This window comes from Microtus ochrogaster, chromosome 19 (assembly GCF_000317375.1).
Source record: "Microtus ochrogaster isolate Prairie Vole_2 chromosome 19, MicOch1.0, whole genome shotgun sequence".
NCBI classification, from domain to species: Eukaryota; Metazoa; Chordata; class Mammalia; order Rodentia; family Cricetidae; genus Microtus; species Microtus ochrogaster.
In genome coordinates this window covers 14,381,592-14,399,986 of record NC_022021.1, presented here as the reverse complement: position 1 = coordinate 14,399,986, position 18,395 = coordinate 14,381,592, and the positions used below count along the sequence as shown (strand labels likewise).

The following is an 18,395-nucleotide window of genomic DNA, read 5'->3' as shown; positions in this document are numbered from 1 at the left end:
TATTTCTGAAAAACTACTATTTTATGGTATTTAGTTATTTTTGGATGCTCTGAAAAGCCTATTCAACTTATTGTAAATATAGAACATTAAGCCATTTTCATGATAACCTTTATATTCTATTTTTGGACATTATACTGTTTCGTTTCCTTATTCAGCAATTATGCCCAGGCACTAAGATGGTAAGAAAGAGAAGGATTAATTACCTGAGATAAAGGTGACAAGCTATGGTATGCATGCTAAGTTGAGCCCATTTGTGGTATTGTGGTTTGAACCTAGGACATTCTGCATGCTAGGCAAGTGCTCTACTGCTCAATTATATCACCAGGTGCACCACCTCCAAACCTAGTCCTCAGTTTTCGTACAAAGTTGTACTGAACCTCAGACATGTTTATTATATATTGTCTGTAGTTCTTTTCAATTACCAAAGGAGATTTAGCATTTGAAATAGATTGGAGATAAAACCTAACCTGGACCTTTTGTCAGTCCCTTGAAAAGATACAAGGATGCAATAGTGAAATAATCCCTTCTCTGTTGTATCACCATTGGCTTTTAAATGCACTGCCAGGTATTACAGTATCTTTAAAAGGGTTAAAAGGGCATTTTCTTGCCTTTTGTTATTAGTCATTAAACAGGTAATTAAAACCTTATAGACTTTTTAATCTTCTGCTATGAATGGTAAAAAGGAAATGAGAAGAAAAAAAATGATGTTTACCAGAACAATGAATGAATTTAAAGAAATAGCTGTACTCTGGGCTCTACGGTGAGGAAAATGACTTTGATAACCAAATCTCTTACTATGATATACAAAATGAAGTTATTCATGTTTGTTGTAATTTTTACATCATATTTATTCATAAGGGTAGTGAATTAATGATGAAAAATCATATAAAAGGGTTATTAAAATAAAACACATATAATTAGAAAAAAAATCACTGGAACATTTTACTTGGTATCTGTAAGTATAAAAACATTTTACAATTAGAGAACAATAAACCCTACTTTTCAACAAAATTGCCTTCAGTGTTTTCAAAAACATCAGTTTTGATGAGGTGAACTACATTCGTGATTTAAAGTTTGTTATCAGTACTGCATGTTAAGAGCCAGAGTAACTACAAGCAGGACTTATCAGAATACACAAGACAGGTTGTTCAAGTGCACATACAAAAGCTGAAGAGAGGTTAGCTGCATTCAAAAGACTGGCTAATTTGAAAAAGCTGTGATTATACATGAGGAAAATAAAAAGCAAAAGATTGCTATACTTAATCACTCATAACATTTTCTGTAAAACTTATTTAGGTTTATTCATTTATTGTATACATTATGTGTTAAAGTACTTAAGTAATTTAAACATTAAAATAGACTGAGATTAAAATTAGTATCAATTAATTTCCATGTGACTACAAATCTGTACTCATGACTTTTTATTCCATGGGTGACAGTCTGTGTGTGTATTAGCTGTAGAATGGGGTACTCTTTATCATTTAAAACATACCACATTCATGCTTAGCTTTAAATACGTGGTTCCAAGGTAATCTGTAAGTGTTTTATGGTTCTATGTATGTAGGTGTGTGTGATGTGGAGGCTTGAGAACAAGGACATTTCCCCATCTTTCTCCACCTTAGTTTTTGAGTTTAGTCTCTCCCTGAATTTAGAGCTTGACAATTAAGCAAGACTAGAAGGCCAGAGAGCTCCAAAGATCCTTCTGTCTCCACCGTCTCAGTTCTGAGATTATAATTGTACACCACTGCATCCAGTTGTTTTTTTTTTTAAATGGATTTAGGGGATCAAATTCCCAGTTTAATAAACAGCAAGCATTTTACTAACTGAACCATCTCTCCAGCTTTTTAAAAAATTAAATTAAGGTATACTGACCTACAAATCATAACGGATTCCAGTATCTTCTAAGGCATGAGTAAGAATGCAGCTTCACTTGCAGGTGGTAATAAATCACTGAATGATAGCAAGCATTTCCTTATCTTGGCCCACTTTCTACACAGTTCTGAACAAGGAGATCTCATCTTACACAGTCCTCCCTGAGAGTAGTAGATAAACAGAACCCACAGGCTACAGAAGCCAGACTTCAATTCTGACTTTGTTACTCAATGGCTAAAAACACCATTCAACAATCAACACACTAAAATAGTCACAGATCAGATCAGTTTTAATTAGAGAAAGTCAATAAACATAGTAAGTACATTATATGTTATAAACATAGTGATATGTAGAGTGCTTTGCAAAGTAAAAGCAGAAATGGTGTTGATCTCTAAATCTCACTGTAAAGCTAATTTTTTGGTAAAATTTTGAATAACCAAAAAAAAGTTAAGTAGATTTCTGAGAAAAAAAAAGTTAGTTCAAAGATCCAAAGGAAGAAAAAAAGCCTAGTATATTTATAAATCACAAACAGAGCCAAAATAAGAATTCAGTAACAGATAAGGACAGTAGAATAAGATAGGTAGGAATGCTGAACTATCAGTATGCAATTTTGTCTACTACAAAAGGGATTTTATCTTTTATTCTGAAATATTGGACATCTTCAAGTATTAAACATAAGAAGGGACTCAACTCACATTTTAGATGGACACCTCTGACTGTTCTATGGTGTAAGGGGGAAAAGACACTCAAAATGAAACAGATCAATATTTTTCATGTTGTTCATATTCTAAACATATTTTGAAGTCAGAGTAAGAAAGATGTTCCCAACAGATCTGACATAGAGATCTGACAAAGAGAACCAAGGATGATTTAGTCCCTTGAGAAATATACTTAGCTATTAACAAATATAAAATAGGCATATAAAATAGTGTCAACTTGACCAAACTGCTCAAGTAATTAATTAGTATGCATAGGAAAATACCTTAAATATATTAAGAAGTCTTTTATAATTTTGTATTTTTTAATGTTTCTATTTATTTTCTGTTTAGGAGCAATGGTGTGGGAGGTCCTGTCTCTGTGTTGCCTTTATAGGTTAATGAATAAAGAACTGCTTTGAGCCTATGGCAGGGAAGATTGGACTGAAGGCTGGGAGAAGAAGGCAGAGGTATGCCATGGAGCCACCGCCAGAGAGATATGCTGAAACTTTGCTGGTAAACCACTGCCACGTGGAGATACACAGATTAATGGAGATGGGTTAAATTAAAATGTAAGGGCCAGCCAATAAAAAGTTAGAGCAAGTAGGCCAAGCAGTGTTTTAATTAATACAGCTTCTGTGTGATTATTTCGGTTCTGGGCAGTCAGGACAAACATGTGCCTGTCTTCCAACAAATGATGGTATTCACATGGCACAGTACACGTGTAGGGGACAGAGGACAATTTGGAGTCCATTATTTCCTTCCGTCATATGAGTGCCTGGGACTGAACTCAGTAGTCAAGCTAAGGATGAGCACCTTATACAATGAGTCACCTGACCAATTCTTTTCTTCTAGTGTCTTATCCATCATGTGCTAGACTAGTTCTAGGACTTGTTTATTTCCATTTTAGCTAATATCTGGGTATACAAGGGTTCAAAACTGAGGGGGTTAGACTCATTTTGCCAGCTGGTCAGGTTGTTCATCAGAAAAAGGATATTATTAATAGCCTTTGTATTTTCTAATAAATGGCCAATTAAAAGACAAGTATATGTTTTGATTCTTCAAACAAGGAAACACCAAACTCTTTTCACAGTACTTTCTGTATCTTTACTTTACCCATTCTACTTAAAACACAACAAAATTTCTTCTTCTGTTTGTTTTCCTTTTGCTATTGTTTAAAGACATGACCTGGAACTTACAATGTAGACAGGGTCGTATCCTACTAGCAGCAATCCTTCTGTCTCTGCCTCAGGAGTGCGAGATTACAGATGTGCAAACCTCACAGTCACTACTACATCCTCTCACAGTGCACTTCAGAAAGGACACGAGTCATACAGAGCAGGCTACTTAGTCTGCACATTAAACTATATTTACTAGGCTCTCTGGTTCCATCATCCCTGCCTTATGTAGGACCTTGTACAGCAAGTGCTGCACTCACTACATCATTTTCACTGCCCTTTTACTCTTTACTCGAGTATACAGACATGCTCTTTCCCTATAAAACTAATGAATAAAAAAAATGGAAACTTCTCTTGGCCTTAATATTCTTTCATCATTTGTTAAGCCTACATAAGACTGGCTGTGAAAAATCGTGCCATCTTCATTTTTCCCTCAAAAGAATTCACTCCTTTCCGTAGTGTTAATCTGTCTTCACCATTGCTATCATTCCTCAAGAAGGTACCAAGTACTATAAGCCTGGCAAACAACCCAGGTCTGTGGGGTAAAAAGACAGGAGCACACACACAATTTACACCACCCACTCTACCACTCAGGAGTCATTACAATGGTGCAGCAGAAAATATGTGAGAGCTGGAAATGGGTGAAGGCTACAACTGTCATTCTCTAGGCTCAATATCAACTCACAACTGCAGGTATATGTATACTGGGTCCATATGGGCCTGGTCCTATCAACAATCAATTGCAGAATGGGTGGGAGTCACTAGGTATTACTCGGTTATGTCTGATCTACTGATAAGATTCTGGGAGAAGGGAAAATCACTGTCTTTAGCTGTGATACCACTGAGCACAGTACGACTTCAAAGGACAACTCCAAGCACATGAGTACACAGACGCCCTGGTTAAACTCTGTGGTCACAAAACAAAATGAATTGACAGAATGAGAGATATTTTTGTGGAGGACATGGGGTGGACCAGGGGTGAGGAATAAAAGTAGTCAGTAGGTATGCATACAGGTGTAAAAGTAAAAAACAAAGTTAATAAAAATAAAACAAAGAAAGAAAAAGAAGATACTAAGGACTTCCTTGGTATCTACTAACGACTTACTAATTAGATTATCTGAAGTGAACAGAATTAAAAAGTAAGAAATTCTCTTAAAGTTCATGATCTAAATAATCTATAGTTTTAAATTTTATCTAGTTTTAGCACAAGTTTATATAGTCATTACAAAAATTATTTTTAAAAAAAGACACTAATTATTTCAAGCAAGAAAAACAAAACAAAACAAAACACTGACCTGCATTGGTACAGGCTCCTTAAGATAATAGCCTTCAACAATCTGTTCTTTCCGGTAGTGATCTATGATGTCCCCAATACTGTTAAGTAATAAATAACTCTATAAATTTCTTAGAGTACAAATAAAACATGTTACAAGGACTATCTATTCATATGTAGTTTTTGATAGCACACAATACAGAATAAACTATTATAACAGTCACATTATTTTATAAAAACAGAAATGTTCCAAATACAGGTTTGCAGGTTGGAATATGTAAGCTAAAGATTTTGGTTTCCCACATATATCAAACACACAGTCAAATCAATGACACTACACACGATACTCTAAAAGTGACATTCAGTGAGAAAATGATTACAAGTTATGGTCTTTGGTTTTTTTAAAAGACAATCCTTCCGACATATGAAGAACTAACAAAAATTGCATTTATTTAGTAAATGATAAACTATGAACTTATGTCATCAAATCACTTTATATATTTGCTTTTGCTCAGAATGTCATTAAGTCATAATACATGAATAGTTGGGTGAAAATACAAATCAAAAGAAAAAAAATAACATAATTTTGCTTGTATAGTGGTCACTTTGGTATGGAAGAATTAAGTAATATTGATTAAAAAGTACCAAAAATTATTCTATATATTTGGGAACTATTACTAATGAATCTGAAAGTAAAATGAAATAACACATAGTTTAGGATGCTACCAAATATTTTTTTAATAAATAAAAGCATCTTCTCTAATTATTAGGTCAGATTAAAGTCAGATATTTACTTTCTGGAATTTTAAACTTTCATTTTATATACTAAATGGAGGAGTAATTTTAAGATACCCAAGAAATATGTTTCCAAAAAAACTCTGCTAACCTGCCCCTTGATTTATTCTTTCCATAGTTTCCTATACTACAAAATTAATTTAAATTTACTATAATATTCAAAAGTAAAATATAAAGATTAATAAAAGATAACTATAAATACAGTAGAAAGGTGGAGTGAAAACAAGATTTTTTTCTAAAAGGATATGGAAAATAAATTTTGAAAATAGGGTAAATCTAAAATTGTTTCAAGAAAAATGAAAACCAGGAAGAACAGAAAACAGCTAGACACCATCACAAAGATGACTGTTTTATGCATGGGAAGGTAGATGTAAAAAGTGTGTGATCAATCCAGGGATGGAAATTTCAGTGAAATTTATAGAATTAAAATGTTTTAAAATTATATAAATGATTCTTGGTAAGATAATTTAAAATTAAATTTTAGAAATATTGAATGGAGGCACCCTATGTAGGTAGATAAAGCTGCTCTCAGATACCATATGTGTGTACCATGGCATGTGTATAGAGGGCAGAGGGCAGCTTCTGAGAACCAGTTCTCTCCCCCACCACAGGTTCCAGAAAGCAAACTCATCACAGACTTGCACAGAATGTGATTTCTGACTCTCTGAGCTATCTTGTCAGCCTTTAGATTTCTTTCAAAGAATTAAACAAGCAAACCTAGAAATAAGGTACCTGAGCATTTTAAGATTAATACATCCACAGGGAATAGAAAGTCAGATTTGGGGAGTGGTAGAGACCATTTTTAATATTATTTTGCAATCACTCTAATAATTTTGCAAAAATTTGTAAAAAGTTCCTGATTTATTTCTTCTTGTTCCATTGTGGTGTCTAATGACAAAGACTACCTTTATAAGTCTTATCAACAACCCAGTTTAAAAAAAATATTTCCAGGTTTGTAGAGATAAAGAAGTTTAGATCAATAAACAAATAATAGCAGGTAAATTAGTTCATACTTGTAGACAGAATGACAACTGCCCCCACAGACCCAGAGAGAGGCACTATTAGGTGGTGTGGCCTTGTTACAGAAAGTGCATCACCAGGGGTGGGCTTTGAGGGCCAGCATCCCCCCCTCTCTTCTACTGCGCGTGCACGAAGATAGAGACTCTCAGCTACCTCATCTGCCTACACACTGTCATGCTTCCTGACATGATAATAATAGACTAAACCGCTGAACTGTAAGCCAGCCCCAGTTAAATATTTTCCTTTATAAGAATTGCTATGGTCATATTTTCTCTTCACAGCTATAAAACCTTCTTTAAAAAAATCTCAATTTGGATATTTAGTAATTTAGTTTCATATGCATGCTTTCAAATATATGTTCCCAAATCCTTGATAATGAGAAAATCTAATTTAAGACAAATTAAATTTAGAGCATGCTAGATTCAAGGTGAAGATGTCTAAAGTCAAGGTACTTGGGTAGCTTAATATGATGAGGTGTGCAAGTGTCTAAAATTATACCTTTGATTTAATGTTTATAGCTGTCCACTAAACTTCTGAAAAACAAAAGATATTATCACTATAATTTTGTTTTTTCCAGATAAGCCAGCTGTTGGAGCTTTATTAACTTACAACTCAGACTAGAATTTAGGGAATTCTAATTGAGATGGGGAGTACTAGGACATTACTAACAAGTTAAAAACAAGATTATGTCAGCCCCCAAAAGAGGAAACACTAGTTCTTTCTTATTAAAGTAGGCAAGTGTTTCACCCATCCTTTTCTTTTCCAGAATACTGCCGCTCTGCATCTTACAGTTCCTCTATTAATTTACTTTGCAAAGTAAGCAACTAAAATTTATTATGAGTTTTAAGACAAGGTTTTCTCAGAAGTTGAGAGGTACAAACTAATTACAACACACAGAAAGTATCAACTTCAGAGAATAATCCAAATACATAATGACATTTGTAAAAACCAGATGACTCCTACGAATTACCTACAATTAGCCTATATATAAATATTTGATTAAGCAACAAGGTATTTGGGAGTTGACAAGTTAATAATATTCATGTTTGACACTTGTTAAAGCATTCTCAGATAAGACTACAGCTATTGTATTAGAAACTGAGAAAATTTTATATTTTGAATTCAATTATTTTTACCACATCTAAAAGATAATTTAAACTGTTTCATAATTTACCTGTTATAATATCGGCCTCCCATCATAAACTGGTTATTAGGTGTTGGACAAATTTTAAATCGCTGAATATTTTCATTGGTCCGAAAATACAGGGAATAATCACCAGGAGTATTATCTGAAGGCCTCACAAGAAAGCTGCAGACCTGGCCAACTGCAAAAATTAAGTCGTTAGCTTTATACTCTATCAAATAAAAAGAAAGTACATTATGTTATCTAATTAGGAAGTATATTCAAAGTCATAGCCACATGTAAATTTTATCATAAAACTTTAAGACAGTGTTTCCTATTTTCAGTTTATGACTTACAACCACTCACATTGTTCCTGGTGTAGCTTGGCTAGTCTTCTTTCTTAAACATCTCTAACAGTAACTTCTAGAGTAAGGTCTATGTCTTTCCTTCTTAGAAAGAAGGATCGGACAGTTAGTCACAGTAACTAAAACTGTTACGTCATATAATCTCAAGATCTTTAAATGTTAAGCTAATTTTGACTAATAGTCTATTCTTTCTCTGGATCTCCAGTAGATGACTAAAAAGCAAAACTGTAATATAAGTAAGTGCTTAAGTATCTGAGTAATTATCATAGTCAATAAACACATCTCATTTTTCTCCCTAGGTGTCATCCTGAAAAGGTGTGCACACAAAGGACCATCTTCAATTACAATGATCCCTAATACTATAATGTTTCCTTTGTGGTTAAGAACTGGGTAACAAAGATGGGTGGTGATGCCTCAAGCCTTTAGTCTCAGCACTGGGGAGGCAGGGGCAAGAGGATCTCTGAGTTTGAGGCCAGCCTGGTCTACAGTGAGTTCCACGACAGGGTCCAAAAATACACAGAGAAACCCTGCCTAGAAAAAAACCCAAAAAACTGGTTAACAGAAAGATTAGAAATTGACTCTTCTAAGAAAGCATAACTAACACAATATCTATCACATGTAATTCTTGTAGAAATGAGTGATAACTTTAACCATCTAGTTTACGTTCCTGTTAACAAGTAATTTGGTTGGTATTCAAAACAAAGAAGTAAAATGTAAACCTTCTTATATTGAATTTTCAGAGTAAATAATAAAAATCTGTAGAAAGTGTGCAATTTAATATATAAAGAAAACCCTTAGTTCACAGTGCTGATACTCTCTGCTTCTTCAATCTAAGATGGGAATCACATGTAAATTGATACATGAATGCACTTGTGTAGTTTCAGGAAAATGGCCGCTCTTTCAAAAACAGTATATAAATAAACAAAAATACAAACTAATGTGGGAAATATTTTAGATTCTTTCCATGTTTACCCACTAAAAAACTAAAGGATGCTTTAAAGTACCTGGTGACTCAATATCTTAAGTATTAACTACACCAACAACTCACTAAAATGAATAGTTCTGTTCTACCCAGAAGGCTCATGACAGCACCCTGGTTTAACCTTATCTCTATCTCTAGCATTGGCATCTTTTAAACTCTTTTCTGAACCTCTCAGTGCAGGTTAAGACATTAACATTAAGCACTTCAAAAACTACCTCATTAAATCACTGATTTAAACAATGACATCTTAAAACAAATAAGATCATACATTTAACAATTAGAGTTTATTTACTATAAGTTATAAGTAAGTTAGTTACTTATTTCAGGGTACCCTACAAAGTACAGAAACTACCAATTTTCAAGAACCACAACACCTAAAATACATATAATACATTGGTTTTGTCCCCAATCTTTGTCAGACATAGTTTACCAATAAATTAAGCTAGCAATAAGCAGTTAATAATAAAGAGCAAAGTAACAAAGCTGTTTCTTTAAAACATTGGTTCTTAACCTTCCTAATGCTACAACCTTTAAATTTAGTTCCTCAGGTTTTGGTGACCCACCCCAACTATAAAATTAGTTTCATTCCTACTTCATTCATTCATTCATTCATTCATTCATTTATTTATTTGGTTTTGGTTTTTCGAGACAGGGTTTCTCTGTGGTTTTGGAGCCTGTCCTGGAACTAGCTCTTGTAGACCAGGCTGGTCTCGAACTCACAAAGATCCGCCTGCCTCTGCCTCCTCAGTGCTGGGATTAAAGGCGTGCACCACCACTGCCCGGCTTCATTCCTACTTCTTAACTGTAATGTTGCTAACGTTATCAATTATAATGTAAATGTTTTTGGTGATAGAGATTTGTCAAAGTGGTCACAAACCATAGATTGAGAACTGCTGCTTTAAGTAATAAACCCTAATATAAATTTGCATTTTCCTGTAATAATCATAGAAATTAGTAGTACATTTTAAATATTGCTAAATTATGTAATTCCACCATGCACACAAATAATACAAGAATGTACAGTGGTGCACATCTTTAATCCCAGCACAGAGGAGGCAAAAGAGGGCAGATCTCTGTGAGTTTGAGGCCAACCTGGTCTACAAAGTGAGTTCCAGGACAACCAGAAAAACACAGAGAAACTCTGACTTGAGGGGGGGTGGGTAAGTACATTATAAATGAATGGGAAAAAAAAAAAAAAACAATAACATGGTATTCCTCTATTGATACACTGTATGTTATGATATTTGTAAACTAGAAAGCATATGATCAATAAAAAGGATGACAAAAATTTGTATTTGTAAATATGAAATATTTTCTGAATATATTTATCATTAAAAAGTATGTTGTGTATCCTAAGTACATTATATGTAGGATATACCTGAGATACACACACAAAAATATAGTCATAAACTGTAACACATGGAGAAGGAAACAGGACAGGGGCTAAGGAAAAAGAAAATATACTTCACAAGTTATTATAAATGTACATTTTAATTTAAAACAAAATCAGAAAACACCAGTTTCCCAGCATTGGGAAGAAATTATAATATACATAAGCATAAATCAAATGCTAAAGGAAAGCATAGTACATAAGAAAAGGTTTTTTTCAACTTTATATTCTATAAATAAAGACATTAATGAATACAAAAGTACCTGTCATTAATAAATTATAAGCTTCTTGTTTGGAAATCTTCCCATGGAACCATCTTAAAAGAAGAACAAATTTGACATGTAAATTAAAAGTTCATGTGCTGCTGCTTTCATATACTCAAAAGTAAGGAAAAGTTTTATAATTCACATTGACATGAAATAAATGCAATGGAAATAATCAAATTTGCATCCATTACATTTCTATTGTATTTTGTAAACTTACTGTGCTTTACTTCACCAAAGTAAAAAGAACTAGGAACTGTCAAGTATAAATACAATTTCCATATTACTTATGCTATTTTAAAAATCTAGTGGTATCTGTTGCATGCTTATATCAGAGCTCCATTTTTACTCTGATAGCTTGTAGGGGATAGGAGAGATGATTTAAGGAAGAATCAAATTATTTTCTCATGTTTCTCTCAAAATTAGTTTCTTTTAACATAAGATCTCACCCAATAAAATTAAAATGCTAACAAAGGAAGGAACAAGTACATACCAAGAAACAGAACTAAAACTATTTTTAATGCTGAGCCTATCACTCTAGACTGCTAAAGTATTTTATAATCTTCATTTTGGAAGTAAGCATTTAGAAATTATTATAAACTATAATAGCTGAAATATGGCATAAAATTTCAAGTACTTAGTATTTGCCCTTTTATAAAATGACATGTTCAAAAAAAATTACTTGAGGATCAGGAATGGTGGCACACACCTTTAATCCCAGCACTTGGGAGGCAAAGCCAAGCAGATCACTATAAATTGAGGCCAGTATGGTCTACACAGCAAGATCCAGGCTAGCCAGGATCACACCACTTGAGTCCTTGTTTCAAAAATAAACCAAATTATTTAAAAGCCAAACTTCTAAAGCTTTCCTCTTGTTTACATTAAATCCCATTTTCCTCGCACTGGTAATCTCAGATCTCTTCACCTCTCTGATGCCTCTAAAGATCTATGAGTTAAGTTTCAGTTGTAAAGTACACATACTACTACAAGACATAAAACGTAAGTGTTCTAAGATGCAATGCTACAGGCTTAAAGTTCTTTCATTCTGCTTCAGATTAATCATTCCATTACTTGGGAAAGTTAAAATACAAATTAATTTTCAAGAAAATTAAAATTTAAATTTAAAGAAATTATTCCAACAATATAATTTACTAATCCAAATTTCCTGATGCTCTCAGAGCAAACATGAATAATGAAAAGGAAATAAACAGTACAGTCCAAAATGATTTAAAATGTATGAGGCTATATACTGCATTTAAGTAAAGGCTAAACTACCATTTTCTACACATGCTAGATTTGAATTCTACATTCTAGGAGTCAGCTAGATGTCATCCAAGACCAGCCATACTTTTCTACCCAGTAAAGAACAAAACTCAGAAGAGTGTTAAAAAAAAAAAAAATCCGTAGTTAAGTTTTAAAGATATAATATTTTGAACTTTAAGAAGAAAAATAGCCTTGAGGCAAAAGGGTAATGGGTAATATTATTTCCTGGAGTTATTCTTGTATAAAACTGTGTAATCCAATTACATAATTTTACTCAAGATAAAAAGTCCTTACATTTAAGAGGTCCAGAACCTGGTGGGAAAAAATCAGTGTAGTAAGTACAGTGTGTGCTGGGGGGAGTTTGGAGAGGAACGGAGCAAGAACCTGCTTTGCTTTTCTGACCCCTGGGGTTTTATTATTCATTTTACATTTAGTATATGTAAGGAACAACATGAAGATTCACTGAACTTAAATTTGCTAAGTTAGATAAGCAACTGAAGGGTAATCTCCTCTTAAGATGTAACATATATTCTATTAAGAAAAAAAGGTAATGAAAGAACTACGTGTTCTATTTGGCTTAATATATTTCCTCTTCTAATGGCTAGGGAACAAGAAAATAAAATGTCTGAGGCAAGCTTTAAATTCCATCTATAAATGTTGACAGTTTGATTAAGAATAAAATGGAATGAAAAGATAATAGATGAATACTCCATTGAAATATGAATAAAATGAATACAATTGAAAGCTAAGATTTTAAAAGGAATTCTGTACATATAAAAGCAGTCTGAAAAACTTATTTTAAAAAAACTTTCTGGGTTATACTAAAATTGTCAGAAATTCTCTCACATGTGCATAATAAAAATTGAGTTTCAAAGTTCATTAATGATTTGGCCACAAAAATAAATACTATCATTAGTAAGAAAATGAAGAGAAATAGGAGGAGCTGTGCTTACTGATAAGGCTTTTAGTTTAGCCTAGGGATACAAGATTTGTATACAGGTCTAGGCCACTGCATGCCTTTTTCTTACGGATCTAGTACTAAGATCCTTAAGAAATATATCAGTTCTCTAACCAAAATTTAAAGAAAATCAATCAGTCTAAAATTCATCAAGTATTTTTGACTATTTTTCTAATTTACAGTCTTTTTTTTCTTTCAATAATTAATATAAACTCACATTTTGCCTTCATGTGGATCTTCTTCCCGGCCCTAAAGAGAAGAAAGAGATTAAAACAGCATTTTTTTTTTTTTTTTCGGTTTTTCGAGACAGGGTTTCTCTGTAGCTTTGGAGCCTATCCAGGAACTAGATCTTGTAGACCAGGCTGGCCTTGAACTCACAGGGATCCACCTGCCTCTGCCTTCCAAGTACTGGAATTAAAGGTGTGTGCCATCACCACCCGGCAAAACAGCATAACTTTTAATTTCAGAAAATTAAATCCTAATCTAATTTCATTAAAATTCCTAAGAATCCAATCTTCAAAACTATCTCCACAATACTTTTCCTAGCTGTGTTAGGAGAAAAGACATTTCTGTTCAAGAACTCGCACTATATAGTTGTCTATTCTCTTCTCCCTGTTGCTGTCAGTTTAAATCAGACCCTTGCTTCTTTTTAATAAATGATTTAAGTAGCCCAACTACAGTATATTACTGCTCTGGCCATTCCAACCTCTCTGAATTCATTAGTGTCAACTGTAGATGTGCACTTAAGAATAAACAAACCAAATGAACAAACAATTTTAAAGCCAACCCTTTTTTAGCCTGCCTCCTGTCTACAGATTCCCCATGTTACAACCAGCGCCCTTAACCATCGGCCTCAAGTATGTGTTTCTGGCCTTATACTACCCACCTTCTTTCTAGGTGTCTCTGCCATGACAAATCTTAACTACTGGTTTGCTAAACTATTTCACCTCTCTACTAAAGTTTGTACTCTGTTCTTATTGTTGCCATCAGAATGTCCTTTCAATTCATTGTTGCCTACTTGCTGGGGGGGGGGGGGGGGACCAAGGCATTAAGGAAAACTACCTGAAAAGCTACCTCCTTACAGTTTAACACTTTGACCCTAAAATGTGAGCACTTTCTCTTCTCTGGAATACAAAATAGATACTTTCTTTCTGCCATCTTTTAAACCTTATCTTTTTCTAGTCTGTATCCAGGTTTTAAAGCTATTCTAATATTAATATTATTCATTCCAAAAATAGTGACTACCTTATTAAAGTCTAAGCTATTCTCTCTACCACCACCACCCAAACATAGTCTAAGTTAATAGTTTTCACTGAATATATAAAGAACTGTCATCATAGCAGCTTACACTGACTTTTCAATAAACTGATAATGAAAGGAAAAAAGGAGAAAAAATATTAGCAGGGACTTCTCTTAATTAGGTCCTCACTAAGTATTTAGACAGACTAATATCAGTCAATGAATACTTACTATAGAAACTACAAAATGAATATTATAATTGCCCTCTCTCAAAAAGTGGTCTATTTAAGGAATATAGAACCAATGAGTACTGTGAGAACAAAGGGAGAAACAATTTGGCCTAAAAAAAAGTATCTAGACACAAAATCTCTGCCAAAGGGGGAGAAAGAGAGACAGACACAGACACACAGACAGAGAAAGCAGGGAAGAAGTTGCCAGTTAGTAATAAATAAGTTTCAGAAGGCAACCTAAGATAACAGATAAGCATGGAGACACTACATTCATCTCCTCAAACTTTACAGATGCCAGAGAATCATTCAGGGCAACAGGGACAGAGCAGTGAATTAGAACAACACTAACAAGAAAAAGATGTCTTTTCTTGGAGCATACAATCTAGAAGTGAGACTTAAAAATGTGCTGATCTCCATCTAAAAATATATGGGGTAATTTATATTATGTACTAAGATGAATAATAACATATAATATGATAGCAAAGAAAAGAGGTAGAATATACAAACTGTAGGACTTTGGGATTACTTATATATAATTTAAATATTCCTAGATTATTAAAAATTATAAACACATTTGAAAAATTATTCCAAACATACAACACTTAAAATTCCTCTATGATTCAAATATACCCAATGAAGAACAGGTATACAAAAAAAATACCAAAACAAGTACAAGTGATAACTGAGTTCACAAGCAGAGAAATACTTCCTGCAAAGGCAGCTATATATTACAACATATTAATATATTGTCTATTTCCTTGTACATAAATATCATTTATGTCTTAAAATTTCCTTATGCTTATGAATTAAAGTTTTTCACAAGAAATTTGTTCCTATCTAATAATCCAGAAAATGGACCAATTCCAAACTTTTATTAAGGATATACGATTTGAAATTTAGGAAAACATGAAACTCACCACCTCTTCTACTAGGTCTTCAACAATAAGGCCTTGTTCATCTGTTCTTAGATTTGTAACCCACATCCATCCATCTTCTAATTCATTGTGAACAATGAACATATCTCCTTTTAAGAAACTAAAATAGAAAATGACATTAAAATGTTAAAAATGGACATTGAAGTAGTCCTAAACTACCATACAGGATAGTACAACATTGAAAAAAACGCAAAAAAAAAAAAAAAAACCTTATAAAACCTAAAGTTCTGTGCTGTTTCTGACATTTTTAGTGAAACTGAAGACAGTTAATAATCTGAATCCTAATTTCATTATAGGTTCAAAAAGGGTGTCAATTTGCTGAATTACATTAAAATCTGAGTTCCTCTATCTACTTTGCTAGATTAGAGTAAAATTAAAATTTCTCTATAGTAAACAATTATATATGTATTGGGAATAGTTCCAAGAAAAATGAATTTTACAGTTTCAAGTTATTCTTTCATATGTATATGTAATAAAAAGCAACATATGTATGAGAAATTCAGAAAATTTCCTTTAGATAATCTCACTTAATTTTACTATGTAGATACTAATATTAATTAGCATCTATAATCACATCTAATTAATTTGGTTCAAATGCCTACTGTGCAATGAGTACGGCTTTCTTTGTCTAAACATGGCACCCAGATATGTATTAGAAACCATCTATGCTTTTTCTCAAACTATGTATTTCAGACTAGATGGATGCACACAGCTTAGTGTTCCTCTTTACTACTGGATGTTGTTAAGCTCTAGACCATCAGGGTCGTCAGCTGCTGACCGATGTATATCATCAATATAAAACAAAACCATCAGGAATTCTTTGCAATTTTTCTTCCAGGCTTAAAAAAAAGTCTCTAAACATTCTTCTGGTGTGGGATGCTGCCATTGCAATATGTCTATAAGGCATATTCAAATAGTTTTCTGTAATTTTCTCTTTTGGCCTTAATACTCATAAACCTTAGTTTTATTAAATGAATCCTTCTCTCATATACTTGAAAGCTTTGTTTTCTCTAAATGATCACAACCATTATTGTTTCTCAAATTTCAGAAAACAAAGCTTGTACAAAGCAGAACTTATACACAGGACTCTGTATTTAAAAAGCCACAGAATAGTATCATCTTGTTCTCCTTAACAGTGCCCAATATTTTCCAAGATAAATGGCAGCAGATTTTATCACTTAACCAAATCAATTAAGCCTTTCTAGAACCACTTTCCCAGCTACTGGAATAACACATGTACCATTACACCTATATGAAGTATTTTCTCTTTTCATTTACTATAAGAAATACTAGAAAGGCATACAGTGAAAGGTAAAAACAGAATAGAATAAGCATTTTGCTTCTGCATCCAGAACATCAAATGAAGCTATTTTTGTTTAGCCAGCACTTTAGTGCTGTTCTCTGTTCTGTCCTCAGATTGGGACTTACACTGACTAAAATGGTCTCCTCCGGTCTCTAGATTTAATACAATTACAGCATTAGTCTCCTGAATCTGCCTCCAAATCTTGAAGTAAATCTTCTCTGGAGAAGCCCAAATAACATGGGCTCTCTGTATGAGTCTCAGATCAACAGTCAGAAAGAGTATACTTTGAGAACTGCTACCTTAGATGATCAGACTGAAATGTCAAAAATTTTCTAAAACTGTTATTTCAATACTCCTTACCTTTACTAAATGACTTTCTTTCTTGTAGTTGCTTTTATTCATTTCTCACATTAATTCACAAATAAGTGTGTCAATAAGAATTAAATGAGAAGTCATTATATTGACAACTATATAAACATGGAACCTTTATTTTGAGATTCAAACTACTAAATTTGTTTTCTAGTAATAATTTCATAAGTCTTTGTTTTCTAATAATAATTTCCAAAAATTTTAGTGCCACAAAAAAATGTTATTTTATTATCCTGTTATTTCAAAGAGACACTATATAGTCTATATATATTATTCAACTATTCAGAAGCAGCCAAACATTTTATAGTTAAGAAAAAAATGTTTCTATAGAATGAATATATAGCTTCTAGTGAAGGATAATTTGATTATCAAGCCTTATAATTAATTTATAATCAAATTATATGCAAATCCAAAAACTATAATTCTCTATGGTTATATAATAGTCTTGAAATTTAAAAATATTCACCCATTATGCAAAATTCAACAATTATATTCAGCATCATTTATAGCTGAGGCATAAATGTTACAGGTAATAAAATACAGAAAATAAATAAATGAACCACACACAAATTGTGAAAGAACTCTACTTTCTCAGAAAACTTTATTTAAAAAAAAAAAAGCTGTTCTTTCCTGTGTCATTTTCACTGTGGCCACCCTGATTTATATCTTCAGTCTGAATAGACAAGATATCCCATGGGAACACAACAGATCCAGCACTAAAGGCAACTTTATATAGTTATCATATTTCCTCAAATTCAAAACCTTTGCTTGTTTCAGAGCAATAAATCTTCATTGTCTAGCTCTTTCAAATGCTTATACATAAGAAATAGTATAAAATACCTTATTTCATCAGTCTCTGGTACTTTTGTATAGGGTAGAATGGCTCGAACACGTCTTCTATCTTCTACTGGCTGGAAACCATTGAAAATAGTAATACTTAGGAGCTAGGGAGATGGTTCATGCCCCTATCCCTAAGTCTGAAAACCCAAACTGGATCCACATAAACCCACATAAAAATTACTACAGGTGACAGGTGTGGCAACTGTCTGTAATCCTAGCATTTAGGAAGCAAATTATCAAGTCAAACTTGCCAAATTGAAAAGCTCTGGGTACATCCAGAGACTTTGCTTAATTAATTAATC

At 33.0% G+C, this 18,395-nt stretch overlaps 1 protein-coding gene across 1 annotated transcript in view; it reads right to left on the bottom strand.

The window, feature by feature from the left end:
* Positions 1–18,395, bottom strand: part of Rasa1 (RAS p21 protein activator 1) — a 69,364-nt gene that overhangs the window by 21,053 nt on the left and 29,916 nt on the right. Inside the window, exons 4-9 of the mRNA XM_005356528.3 lie at positions 18,094–18,164; positions 15,564–15,681; positions 13,395–13,426; positions 10,957–11,009; positions 8,008–8,158; positions 5,041–5,119 (exon numbers count right to left, since the gene is read on the bottom strand). Coding sequence (XP_005356585.1) covers positions 5,041–5,119; positions 8,008–8,158; positions 10,957–11,009; positions 13,395–13,426; positions 15,564–15,681; positions 18,094–18,164 — 504 coding nt within the window. The remainder of the gene's footprint in view (positions 1–5,040; positions 5,120–8,007; positions 8,159–10,956; positions 11,010–13,394; positions 13,427–15,563; positions 15,682–18,093; positions 18,165–18,395) is intronic.